At 45.8% G+C, this 12,394-nt stretch overlaps 1 protein-coding gene across 4 annotated transcripts in view; it reads left to right on the plus strand.

The window, feature by feature from the left end:
* Positions 1 to 12,394, plus strand: part of LOC110498663 (phospholipid-transporting ATPase ABCA1) — a 40,595-nt gene that overhangs the window by 18,332 nt on the left and 9,869 nt on the right. The window contains exons 9-31 of one of the 4 annotated variants that reach the window (XM_036954341.2): positions 1,743 to 1,989; positions 2,322 to 2,461; positions 2,681 to 2,797; positions 4,231 to 4,425; positions 5,156 to 5,364; positions 5,563 to 5,739; positions 6,013 to 6,235; positions 6,363 to 6,584; positions 6,808 to 7,012; positions 7,218 to 7,325; positions 7,463 to 7,637; positions 7,972 to 8,103; positions 8,324 to 8,463; positions 8,598 to 8,735; positions 9,043 to 9,314; positions 9,607 to 9,679; positions 9,836 to 10,038; positions 10,192 to 10,249; positions 10,369 to 10,485; positions 10,886 to 11,034; positions 11,312 to 11,436; positions 11,801 to 11,887; positions 12,056 to 12,245. In XM_036954341.2, coding sequence (XP_036810236.1) covers positions 1,743 to 1,989; positions 2,322 to 2,461; positions 2,681 to 2,797; positions 4,231 to 4,425; positions 5,156 to 5,364; positions 5,563 to 5,739; positions 6,013 to 6,235; positions 6,363 to 6,584; positions 6,808 to 7,012; positions 7,218 to 7,325; positions 7,463 to 7,637; positions 7,972 to 8,103; positions 8,324 to 8,463; positions 8,598 to 8,735; positions 9,043 to 9,314; positions 9,607 to 9,679; positions 9,836 to 10,038; positions 10,192 to 10,249; positions 10,369 to 10,485; positions 10,886 to 11,034; positions 11,312 to 11,436; positions 11,801 to 11,887; positions 12,056 to 12,245 — 3,702 coding nt within the window. The remainder of the gene's footprint in view (positions 1 to 1,742; positions 1,990 to 2,321; positions 2,462 to 2,680; positions 2,798 to 4,230; positions 4,426 to 5,155; positions 5,365 to 5,562; positions 5,740 to 6,012; positions 6,236 to 6,362; positions 6,585 to 6,807; positions 7,013 to 7,217; positions 7,326 to 7,462; positions 7,638 to 7,971; positions 8,104 to 8,323; positions 8,464 to 8,597; positions 8,736 to 9,042; positions 9,315 to 9,606; positions 9,680 to 9,835; positions 10,039 to 10,191; positions 10,250 to 10,368; positions 10,486 to 10,885; positions 11,035 to 11,311; positions 11,437 to 11,800; positions 11,888 to 12,055; positions 12,246 to 12,394) is intronic. The other 3 variants (XM_036954342.2, XM_036954343.2, XM_036954344.2) reach the window with 3 other exon arrangements.

Consider the following 12,394-nt stretch of genomic DNA (forward strand, 5'->3'; position numbering starts at 1 on the left):
ATTACACCGTTCTAAGTGATTACACCGTTCTAAACGATTACACCGTTCTAAACGATTACACCGTTCTAAGTGATTACACCGTTCTAAACGATTACACCTGTATAAGTGATTACACTGTTCTAAACGATTACACTGTTCTAAACGATTACACCGTTCTAAACGATTACACCGTTCTAAACGATTACACCGTTCTAAGTGATTACACCGTTCTAAACGATTACACCGCTCTAAGTGATTACACCGTTCCAAGTGATTACACCGTTCTAAAAGATTACACCGCTCTAAGTGATTACACCGTTCTAAACGATTACACCATTCTAAGTGATTACACCGTTCTAAACGATTACACCGTTCTAAGCGATCACACCGTTCTAAGCGATTACACCGGTCTAAACGGGTTGTTAATTAAAGGATCAGCGTCAATGAAGATATGTTAAGTGTCGGAGGGTCTCAAGTCGTCTCCTTGTGGCAGAAAGCCACAAGAACTGTGCAACAATATCCAGTCTGTTTCATTTAATCACGTGTCACATGATATTATCGAACGAGGTTGGAAAATAAAGCCAAAATATATTTATAGTTCCAGAAAGATGCTGAGTTATAACTACTGACCTACCTGTTCTCAGTCTCAAATGACAAAAGACCTTGTCATGCATAGGTGCGTTAGTTTTAGCTCCGTCCACCGTCTTCACCGTGTTTTTCTAAGATAACCAGCCGCTTGGGCAGTGAGTCCACTGTGGCTTCTTTTATGAGACAGGTTACTCTCTCTTTCTCTCCATTGTGCAAACACTGATACGCGCACCCAGAGCCTGTCTCACTCTCAAGCACACAGGTCAGCCTGGTTTTCCCAACCTCACTTTCACACCTAAAGACCCAGATTAGCTCAATACTCAGTCAAAAAGGGGACCATGGCGCTCTCCCGGAAGTGTGGTTAGTGCGTATAACCCGGGAATCCAGAGACGCATGAAGCTGAGATGGGTCCGCACTAAAGAAAAAGTGCAACTCTCATAGAAGTTGTTCAGTTTTTTTTTTAAAGGCTTAAATGTTTGTGGATTGTCGCCATGTTTGACCTAGAGTGCACAGTGATCCCGTTGCTATTCGAATTTATTGCCAGACACAGAATTCTCACAAGTAGTGTTGACTTGAGGAGAATAAGGATTTGAGTATTTTAAATGTTTTTTAAAAAATCCTTTACTGAAAATATGGGAGGGGGATTGCACAATAGACCACAAAAGCCACATGTTTTCAACGTTTTCAAGGCTACCATGCCAATTGAGTGTGTGTGACAAGAACAGTTGCTATATTTGTCCCAGGCTGTTAGGACAAGTGTTTTTCACCTTATGTCTAACAAAGTCTGTTTCCCAAATGGAACCCTATTCCCTATATAGTGCACTACTTTTGACCAGGGCCCGTTGCAGCCAAGGACTCCTACCTGGAATAGCTTTCATTAACTCTTTGAACTCACACAGTACATTGGCTCTAGAACATGTCAGAGTGTTGGCGTAAACATGTCTCAACATGTCTTTGGCACATGTTGTAATCATGTGTTGACATGACACATATTACTGTACCATGAAAATACTTTCATTTACGCATACACAAAACACAGTAGAACACAATACACAAATACAAGAGTAAACATTCTAATAAATAGGTACAAGACAAAATCCTAAATAATATGATTCAGAAGATTCAATAGATTCAATAGTTTACATATTGTACATATTCCTCTCCTCTTCCCCTAGCTGGCCAGTATGAAGAGTTGGAAGGAGATGCGTAACGAGATCCTTTACCTGACGGCCAACGCCACGGGCTCCCCCAGCCACATGTACCAGGCCGTGTCCCGTATCGTCTGTGGCCACCCCGAGGGCGGCGGACTGAAGATCAAGTCGCTCAACTGGTACGAGGACAACAACTACAAGGCCCTGTTCGGTAACCGTGGCGGCAACGGCAGCGACGACGAACCCGTGTCCGCCTACGACAACACCTCAAGTCAGTCCTTGGGTCAACTCCCTGCTCTAAAATTCATTAATAGTTTTTACTTGTATCAAACGCGGATCAATTTTGTTAATAATTTTATAGTAAAAAAAAAAGGAATCTCTACACACTTCAATCAGATGCAATATCAGTTTGTAATTTTTGGTAAAGCTTTTAACAGTTTTGGAGGGGGGGGGGGGTACAGGATGTATGGACACCAGTGTATTCCTCCCTGGTGTTATCACAGAGATAGCTACCGTAACCCTCTTCAAAGTGTATAGGCTACTGGATACTCTGCCTACGGTGGTGTGATACTAACCTGTGTCCGTCTGTCCTCCGCCCCTCAGCTCCATACTGTAACAGCATGATGAGGAGTCTGGAAGCCAGCCCCGTCTCCAGGATGATCTGGAGGGCCCTGAAGCCTCTCCTCATGGGAAAGATCCTGTACACCCCCGACACTCCCGCCACACAGAGGATCATACACGAGGTGAGAGACTCTAACTGAAGGAACACAAAGAAGCCTGCGTGAAAATGAACCTACACATAAATGTTTCTCTACTAACTCGGCATTGAGGCCAGGCAGCCATTATAACCATCTCCCTCCATTCTCTCTCTCTCTCTATCTCTCTCTCTCTCTCCTCTCTCTCTCTCTCCTACTCTCTCTCTCTCTCTCTCTCTCCCTCTCTTTTCCCCACCCCTCACCCAGATGAACAAGACGTTCCAGGAGCTGGGTATCCTGAGGGACCTGGGTGGGATGTGGGAGGAGATGAGGCCTAAAATCTGGACCTTCATGGAGAGCAGTGAGGAGATGAACCTGGTTCGGGTGAGTTTCTACTCTCATCTGATCTCATAGTATTTACAGTTGTACCTACAGTATACAGTAGCTACAGTCGATCTGTTGTCATGATACCAACAGCATCGGGCTCTGTAGAAGAGCACATAAAACAGAAAATAAGGTTCCGCGTATAGGTTTAGTGTTGATAGGGTTTGAGTCTGCTAATGTGATCATGGTTCCTATTAGCCTAAAAGAAAGCAAGGATCTTTTAGATTTACCCAGAGCGACTTAGTTAGTGCGTTGATCTTGAGATGGCTAGGTGGGACGACCACATATCACAGTCATAGTTAGTACATCAATAAAGTAGCTACCAGCACAGTCAGAGCTATGAAGGGGGGGGGGGGGGGATATTTGAAGTGCAAGCACTTTGAAGTGAAAGAACTCCCAGACAGTCCAAGCAATAAATCATTTGCTGTGTGGTTTATTATTATTAATTGACAAGATTTCCATCATCGTAACTAAATATTACAGTCAGAGTGCCGTATAACTGCAGTATGCTGCAAATATATAATACTACGTCCAAAATAAACTGCAGTAATTTTGCAGTGTAACTGCAGTTAGAGTGCAGTATATTCTCCAATGTCTGTGTCCAAAATACCACAGCAACTGCAGTTACTGCACTTTTACTGCAGTTTCAGAACTTTCCTATTTTTTTGTTGTTGTTGCAACGGGTTAGAAAAGAGGGGACAGTGTTTTCGGTGTACACACAGTGGGTTTATCGTTTTGAGAATCAGACATGCAGTTGGAAGGGACAAGCAATATTACATTATTTGATTCATGTTCATTTAAGGTAACTGTAGGAGACAGGATCTTTCCGTTTCTTACCGAGGTAGCTACCTAACATGGCTCCTCCTCATGCTATTAGCCTCTAGTAACTCCCCTCCTCATGCTATTAGAATAGCCATGGTCCTGCCAGCAATGTATATCACCGGTCCCATAGTGCCTCACAGTGGTCGAAAATATATGACAAAAATGAACTCCCAGAGGCGTTTTCTCCATAGCAATTCATCTTGTGGTATTTTTAGTGGCTTCCAGCTAATGTGGCCATTAACCACAACGGCTTGAAATTGACTTATCATGACATAGTACTTTGTGGTGGGAGTGGTATTGATAGGAGACCTCTGATAATAGATACAGGCTAATGGATAGGATGGATGAAGGATATGAAGGGAACAAAAAACAAACGGTCAAAATTTACAGTTTAGATCATACATTGTCTTTGTCTTATTCTCTTTTGTATTTCCATATATATGTATATATATATATATATATATATTATTAGTCTTAAAAAAATTGAACTGGTGGAAATGCTTATGAGAGAGCTTATGAGAGAGCTTATGAGAGAGCTCAAGTAATTATAGGCAACCAATACGGCATCTCTATCGGAATCTATATCTACCTGTTACCTCCTTCCTGTTTAGACGCTGCTTCAGAACAACGCCAGCGCCCGCTTCTTCAACGACCGTCTGGCTGGCACAGAGTGGAAGGTGGAGGACGTGTCCCGCTTCCTGACCAAGGCTGCGGAGGACAAACGCCCCGCCGGCTCGGCCTACACCTGGAGAGAGGTGTTCGGCGAGACCGACGACGCTATCAAGACCATCTCCCGCTTTATGGAGGTGCGTGTGTTGAGCCCTTCTCAAAGACCGTTGTACACTTGGATGACACGAATAAGACGACTGCGTACCGTAGGTGGAATTGGCCAACGTTCTATAGTCTACACTCCCATGAGATGATAAATAAGCACCTGGTTGGTTTCTGTTAACGCTGAGCTCCCAATAGATCGCTCGGTCATTCTAAGCCTTCAGGTTCCCTGGGAACATCACAGTTACCATGCCTTTGTACATCAAATCAATTTAACACAGTTTAGACTTTGGGCCAGTTTGCCGGTGTCTTACGTAACCCGGCTTTCTGTAGCTAAATGCTGATCGATATTATTGGCTTCAATGAAAGGGTAACTGTTGTTGCCCATGCCAGGGTTAAACGCAATTAGACAAGCTAATGATTTTCCCATTCCAGATAATTCTAGTTGACACATACTGGCTGAAAAAAGTTTTGGGGGTCCAAATAGGCCTTGGCTGGGTGACGCTGGTCCTTTCAAAGTATGGGAGTCTTGCAAAGCTGGAGGCCAAGACCTTCAACAGTCATACTGGCTTATGCGTTTTGCGGTATTAGTGCAGCGTATCACTTTAACACATTTCTACCTTGCCATTGGCCATTTAAATAAGCGTTTCAGTGTGCATTTGTCAAAATGAGAAACCAATTCAAAATTGTAATTTATTTGTACAAGTCATTTGAAGTCAAGCGGGTAGTTGTTAGCCTGACAACCCTTCTTGTATCCCTCCGCAGTGTGTGAACCTGGATAAACTAGAGCCAGTGGCCAATGAGGAAAGACTGGTCAACAAATCCATGGGTCTCCTAGACAACCAGAAGTTCTGGGCTGGGATAGTGTTTCCGGACATCGCCCGTAGCAACAGTTCTGACCTGCCGGGTAACGTCAACTACAAGATCCGCATGGACATCGACAACGTGGAGCGCACCAACAAGATCAAGGACGGGTAAGATACATGACGTAACAAAAATGTTCCTACGACAACTCTGGCTGGCCAAATCAAATTGGCTCGCAGGTTGTATTTGGCCCGTGGGGCCGCCGGTTACCAAGAGTCCAGTATGGTGTAATAACGTATTAGACGCCAATCCTGAATATAGAGTATATGAACATGTCTTCCTAACTTTCTACCCTGGTCTCGCTGTAGTTACTGGGACCCTGGTCCCCGGGCGGACCCCTTTGAGGACCTGCGCTACATCTGGGGTGGTTTCTCCTACCTGCAGGACGTTATTGAACAGGGCATCATCAGGGCAGTGACGGGCAGTCAAGAGAAGACTGGAGTTTACATCCAACAGATGCCTTACCCCTGCTACGTGGACGATATGTAAGTAGCGTTGTGGAGACTTGGAGAGACACTGTTTTGTTTTCGCCAGGATGAAATATTATAGTGTATAGGTGTATAACACAATATAAAATCATGCCGTAGCACAGCATAGCAGAGCAGAGCACAGGATAAGACAGCAGAGCACAGCAGAGCATAGGACGGCAGAGCAGAGGCAACAAGCTCCGATTAGTTGTTAACACTGCCTGCAAAAGTACGGCATATCTTTAATCATTTTCATGATTTCCTGATTCCTCCGTGCTCCCTCCTCTCCAGGTTCCTGCGGGTGATGAGTCGCTCCATGCCTCTCTTCATGACCCTGGCCTGGATGTACTCTGTGGCCCTCATCATCAAGGGCGTGGTCTATGAGAAGGAGGCGCGGCTCAAAGAGACCATGAGGATCATGGGATTGGACAACGGCATCCTGTGGCTCAGCTGGTTCATCAGCAGCCTCATCCCCCTGCTCATCTCCGCCTCGCTGCTGGTGGTCATTCTCAAGGTGTGTGTGGAAGCAGACACACACACACACACACACACACACAGAACGCACAGAATCCTTACGCAATCACGTACACACCCAATTCAACCTGTTTCATAATCTCATCCGTCTCCTCCCGTCCAATCAGATGGGGAACCTGCTTCCCTACAGCGACCCTTGCGTGGTCTTCCTGTTCCTGGCTTCCTTTGCTGTGGTAACCATCATGCAGTGCTTCCTGATCAGTACCATCTTCTCCCGTGCCAACCTGGCGGCGGCCTGCGGGGGAATCATCTACTTCACCCTCTACCTGCCCTACGTCCTCTGTGTGGCCTGGCAGGACTACGTGGGCTTCGGGGCTAAAGTCATTGTGGTGAGTTCAGATCGCTAATACACTCTTTTGTTGTCGTGGTAATGTTGTAATGGGGATTGCGATGGAGGTGGGTTTGTGAAACGCTCTCACATGATGACGAGCTACCTTGCCTGAGACCTGAAGACTGTTTGAATCTATTTTTTTCACTTTTTTGTTTGTTCTTTGTCATGAACATAGTCCTCTTTTTTTCTAACTTGTATTCTATTCTCCCGTCTTTCTCCAGAGCCTGTTGTCCCCGGTGGCGTTTGGGTTCGGATGTGAGTACTTTGCCCTGTTTGAGGAGCAGGGAGTGGGTATCCAGTGGTCCAACCTGTTGTCCAGCCCCTTGGAGGAGGACAGCTACTCCCTCACCACCTCCATCTGTCTCATGCTGTTTGACTCCTTCCTCTACGGGGTCATGACCTGGTACATCGAGGCTGTCTTCCCTGGTGAGCAGCAGCCAGAGGAAGTCATGTCATTTGATGAACCTGTATTGTTTTTGAGTGTGTTCCCAATCATAGCTACACACATTTTCTAATGTCTACCAACGGTATTGGGCAAATAAATGTCATATTATGAAACGTCATATTATATTGTACCTGAAGGAGTGTGTATTTGTACTCATCATGTATGATGCCTGGTATTCCCCTTTAGGCCAGTATGGGATCCCCAGACCCTGGTACTTCCCCTTCACCAAGTCCTACTGGTGTGGAGAGAAACAAGGGAAGAACATACAAGAAAGAAAGGAAGGAAATGCGGAAGGTAGATTTAAAAAAGAAAACGGCTTAACGCTCTATTGATGGATTTAACATTTAAAAAAAATATATAATAATAATAATTATTGGGTGATTTTGATTTGAGATATTTCAGATGCAAATTTAGCCTTGTTTCGCCCTCAGCTGTGTGCATCGAAGAGGAGCCGTCTCACATCGAGCCTGGTGTTTACATCAAGAACCTAGTGAAGGTGTATAGCCATGGCAACAAGTTGGCTGTAGACGGGTTGACCCTGGGTTTCTACGAGGGGCAGATCACCTCTTTCCTGGGGCACAACGGAGCCGGCAAGACCACCACCATGTAAGGCCTAGGATCAAAGACCTTAATCTCGAGGGGCGTTTCTTTAAAACCCGCATCCAATCCCCTCGATCCCTTACATAACTAGACCAATCATATGCTTCGATGCCGACACCTCCCGTCACATAGCTGTAGCAGGACAGCTTATGGGGTTTATACACCTTTTATCAATCTAGAAATGTTAAGCAACTTAATTTAATTTGATTGTAAGGGCAATCTTTTGTTTGGCCACGTTGAAAATACAGCAGTCCGATGCAATATGAGTACATAGGAAATGTGCGAAACTAAACTGTGTTAATTGACAGGTTTGGTTGTGCGTTCTCCCTGGCTCCGATAGGTCCATCCTGACAGGTCTGTTCCCGCCCACCTCTGGCACCGCCTACATCCTGGGCAAGGACATCCGCTCGGAGCTCAGCGCCATCCGACAGAACCTGGGCGTCTGCCCGCAGCACAACGTTCTCTTCAGCATGTAAGTCATCACTACTGTACTATGACTGTAATACACACTCACAGGGGTTGACCGTTTTAGTACTTTACTAGTTCAAGTAAAACAAAATTACTTGTAGTTCTAACTCAAGCTTTCAAGTTAATTCGCATAATACGATTGTAGCTGTTTGTTTATGACTGGCTGTATCTGTTTCTTTCTTCCTCCGTTTCCTCCTACTCCTCCTCCTCCTCCTCTGTCCCAGGCTGACGGTGGAGGAGCACATCTGGTTCTATGCCCGTCTGAAGGGTCTGTCTGAGGAGAAGGTGAAGGCTGAGATGGAGCAGATCGTCAACGACATCGGCCTGCCTCACAAACGCCAGTGTCGTAGCAACACGCTGTCCGGTAAGTGGCTCTCCTTCCTGTCGATATGACGACTATATCAGCTGTTGTTAAAAATAGTAGTATTGCTGAGAATAATTTACATTTGGACCCTTAATGATTTCTCGAGTTGACCTTGGCGTTTGTTTTTGTCTCAGGGGGCATGCAGAGGAAACTGTCAGTGGCGTTGGCGTTCGTCGGAGGGTCAAAGGTCGTGATCCTGGATGAACCCACTGCTGGAGTCGACCCCTACGCACGCCGGGGAATTTGGGACCTGCTTCTGAAGTATCGTGCCGGTAACTAACTCTACATATAATTTTATTTCTCCTGTGCTGGAGGAGTGAGACTGTCATTATGCAAACATTTGCTCTGAAATTGTTTGCATAATGGAAACCAGGCAAATGATTGTGTAAATAGGCTAACGGCTAGCTTTATATCCAATCTAATGTCCTCCTCCTGGTTCTAACACTCTCCCTCACCGGCTCTTGCTCTCGCTCCCCCCTCTCTCCCTCCCCCTCACTCCCTCACCACCTCTCGCTCTTGCTCCCCCTCTCTATCTCCCCCCTTTCACCCTCACCTCCTCTCGCTCTCGCTCCCCCTCAGGCCGCACCATCATCCTCTCAACTCACCACATGGACGAGGCGGACATCTTGGGCGACCGCATCGCCATCATCTCCCACGGCAAGCTGTGCTGCGTGGGCTCCTCCCTGTTCCTGAAGACCCAGCTGGGGACGGGCTACTACCTGACCCTGGTGAAGAGAGACTTCGACCTGACCCTCAGCTCCTGTCGGAACTCCTCCAGCAGCAGCTCTGTCTCCTACAGCAAGAAGGTGGGCCTCCCTCAGCCGCAACCCCAGGCCCTCACAGTCCTAAAGGTAGATTGAAATGCATCCGGGATGAAGGGACGAAAAACCCCCAGATCCCGACACCTCCCGACACACATAAACTTGCGGTGCTCACTTTTAAAGGTAGATTGAAAGACATCACAGTTGTAAGAAATGGCAGAAATGGACATCTACTCACAGCTAGACTGTGCTCTGATCTTTTATTCACATAATAACCAAGTTAATCGCCCTGTGCCAGACCAATATATAAATGCACCTTTTGGGCCTTTTGCTAAAGGGATTTAGTCTGTTAGACGAACGTGTGTTGCTCTTCTCTCTGCAGGAGGACAGTGTTTCCGAGAGCAGCTCTGACGCTGGACTGGGTAGTGAACCTGAGAGTGAAGCCACCACTATTGGTAAGTCAGACAAATGCCTTGTGAGCACCCCTTCGTCCTATAAGAGGGGTGAATTAAACCCTTTGGGACTACCTTTTTGAAGAACAATATAAGGATGGTGACGATAATGATGCTGACGATAATCCTTTTGATCCTTATCCTCCTCTCCCCTCGTAGACGTAACCATGATCTCCAATGTGATCTTCAAGCACGTCCCCGCTGCCAGGCTGGTTGAGGACCTGGGCCATGAACTCACCTACGTTCTGCCCTACAAGGCGGCCAAAGGTGGAGCCTTCGTGGAGCTCTTCCACGAGATCGACGACCGCCTCTCTGACCTCGGCATCTCCAGCTACGGCATCTCAGACACCACCCTGGAAGAGGTGCGGCAAATAAACCAAGCAGTTGGATTAGATTATTTTTTTCAGATATTTATATTCTTATAAGTGAGTTAATGTGGCAGTTGATTATTTTGATGAATGTATGTTGACTTTGGTTCTTTTATTTTTAAAAAATTATTACATTTTTTTTGGTAGATTTTCCTGAAAGTAGCAGAAGACAGTGGAGTGGACGTTGCTGAACTTCCCAACTCTGGTGAGACATTATCGTACTACCCCATTGAAACCCCTTTATAGCAAATACTTAATTTATTCATGTTCCATTGCTCATTATTATCCCGTGACTCAACCTCCTCTATGTCGCCTTTCATTCAGATGGCACTATCCCGGCTCGTAGGCACCGCAGACACGCGTTCGGAGACCACCAGAGCTGCCTGAAACCCTTCACCGAGGACGACGCTTTCGACTTCAACGACTCAGAAGGTGACCCAGGTACCATTTATTACCCATGAACCATCACTTCTCTTCTCTCACGTTCCACCGGAATGATGCACTCTTTTCGTTCCGACTGTTAATTCGCAAGAAGGATCTCATCTCATTTTAAAGCATCATATTTGTGCATTTTGCCCTTGAACACGGTCGTCACTAGTTACCACAGCCACAAAGTCAAAAACCCTGACTATTTCTACAAATGTATCTTCTTAAAATGTGAATTTAAACCTAACCCTAATCACACAAACAAGTCTTATGCCTAACCCTAAACTTAAATGAAAAAAAATCATTTTTTTACGATATAGCATTTTTTTTTACCGTATTTTGACTGTGGCTGTGGTAAGTAGTGGAAACCCTCGAACACGTGAGGCTCATTCTGTTTCTCCTCTTCCTGCCCCAGAATCTCGTGAGACTGACTGGCTGGGAGGCTCGGATGGTAAAGGCTCGTACCAGGTCAAAGGCTGGCGTCTGATTCGACAGCAGTTTGTGGCGTTGATATGGAAACGCTTCCTGTATGCCCGGCGGTCCAGGAAAGGCTTCTTCGCTCAGGTAAACTGTACTTCAGAATTAAAAGTTGATCAAAGTTGTTAAGTGTTACATTGTAATTCATCATCATTACATGATCTAGCGATGGCGCAGCAGGTACATTTGTACCTATCTGCATCTATTGTACTGTGCAAGTTTACGCCTCATTTTTACTGGCATTGTGGGTAATTGCCGTGTTGACCTTGGAAACCTCTTCGTTTGGTGGTGAAGTAGATCTTAATCTTCAACTTCAAATATTTGTTCCGGTTGTAAACGGAGCCTTGTCCTGTGTTGGTTTCAGATCGTGCTTCCTGCTGTGTTTGTGTGCATCGCCCTCGTCTTCAGTCTCATCGTCCCTCCGTTTGGAAAGTACCCCAGCCTGGAGCTGGAGCCTGGCATGTATGAAGAACAGTTCACCTTCATCAGGTACGACCAACACTATAACTCAACGGAGCGATATTAGTGGTATTTTAGTCGTATTCGTACGTCTTTGAATTTGTAGATGCTTCTCGTGTTCACTCAGTTACTTGAACCGGGGCCAGAAAGCCTGGAAATCAATGTTCCATGTTCTGTATAGTGTTTCCTACATAGAGGAATGATAACGACACTAACCTCGAACCTTTCATGAAGTAAACGTAGCTTTTGAGAAGCATAAATGTGAGTAGAATACTGTGGTTGTTACACAAGATGTTATATAAACATTTACGATGAAGGTCGGTCACCCATTGGGTAGTAAGAAGTAGTGCCGCGTCCGTTTCCTTGACGATGGTACGATATTATCTCCTCGCAGCAACGACGCCCCTGAGGATGCAGACACGAACAAGCTGTTGGGTGCCCTGACAAACTACGATGGCTTTGGTTCACGCTGTAACTCACCGTAAGTCTGACTCCGCCCCCTACTAACCAAATAGAATGAGGCTTAAACTACAGGATCAGATATTCCACTGGTTGTAAAAGAGTTGATGGTTAAGTACTTAGTTGCTTTGAAGAATGATTATAACTCCCTCGCTCTGTCTATCTATCTCGGGCTTCTCTCGCTTAACAGCCATGCTCCTTGCAACACGTTGGATGATGAGTGGGTTGTTCCTGAGGTACCGGAGAGTGTGAGGGACATCTTTATGAATGGCAACTGGAGTATGGAAAACCCTTCTCCTCTCTGTGAGTGCAGCTGTGAAGGACGCAAGAAGATGCTACCTGAATGCCCAGCGGGAGCTGGTGGTCTTCCTCCTCCACAGGTACACACCCATGAGCGCACACACACACACACACACACACACACACACACACACACACACACACACACACACACACACACACATATATACACACACATACAGAGAGAGAGAAATGCAGATAATGTAGTATCCACAAAAGTTTAACCTCT

The sequence above is a fragment of the Oncorhynchus mykiss genome, chromosome 19, assembly GCF_057628025.1.
Source record: "Oncorhynchus mykiss isolate SJ-2025 chromosome 19, ASM5762802v1, whole genome shotgun sequence".
Taxonomy (NCBI): Eukaryota; Metazoa; Chordata; class Actinopteri; order Salmoniformes; family Salmonidae; genus Oncorhynchus; species Oncorhynchus mykiss.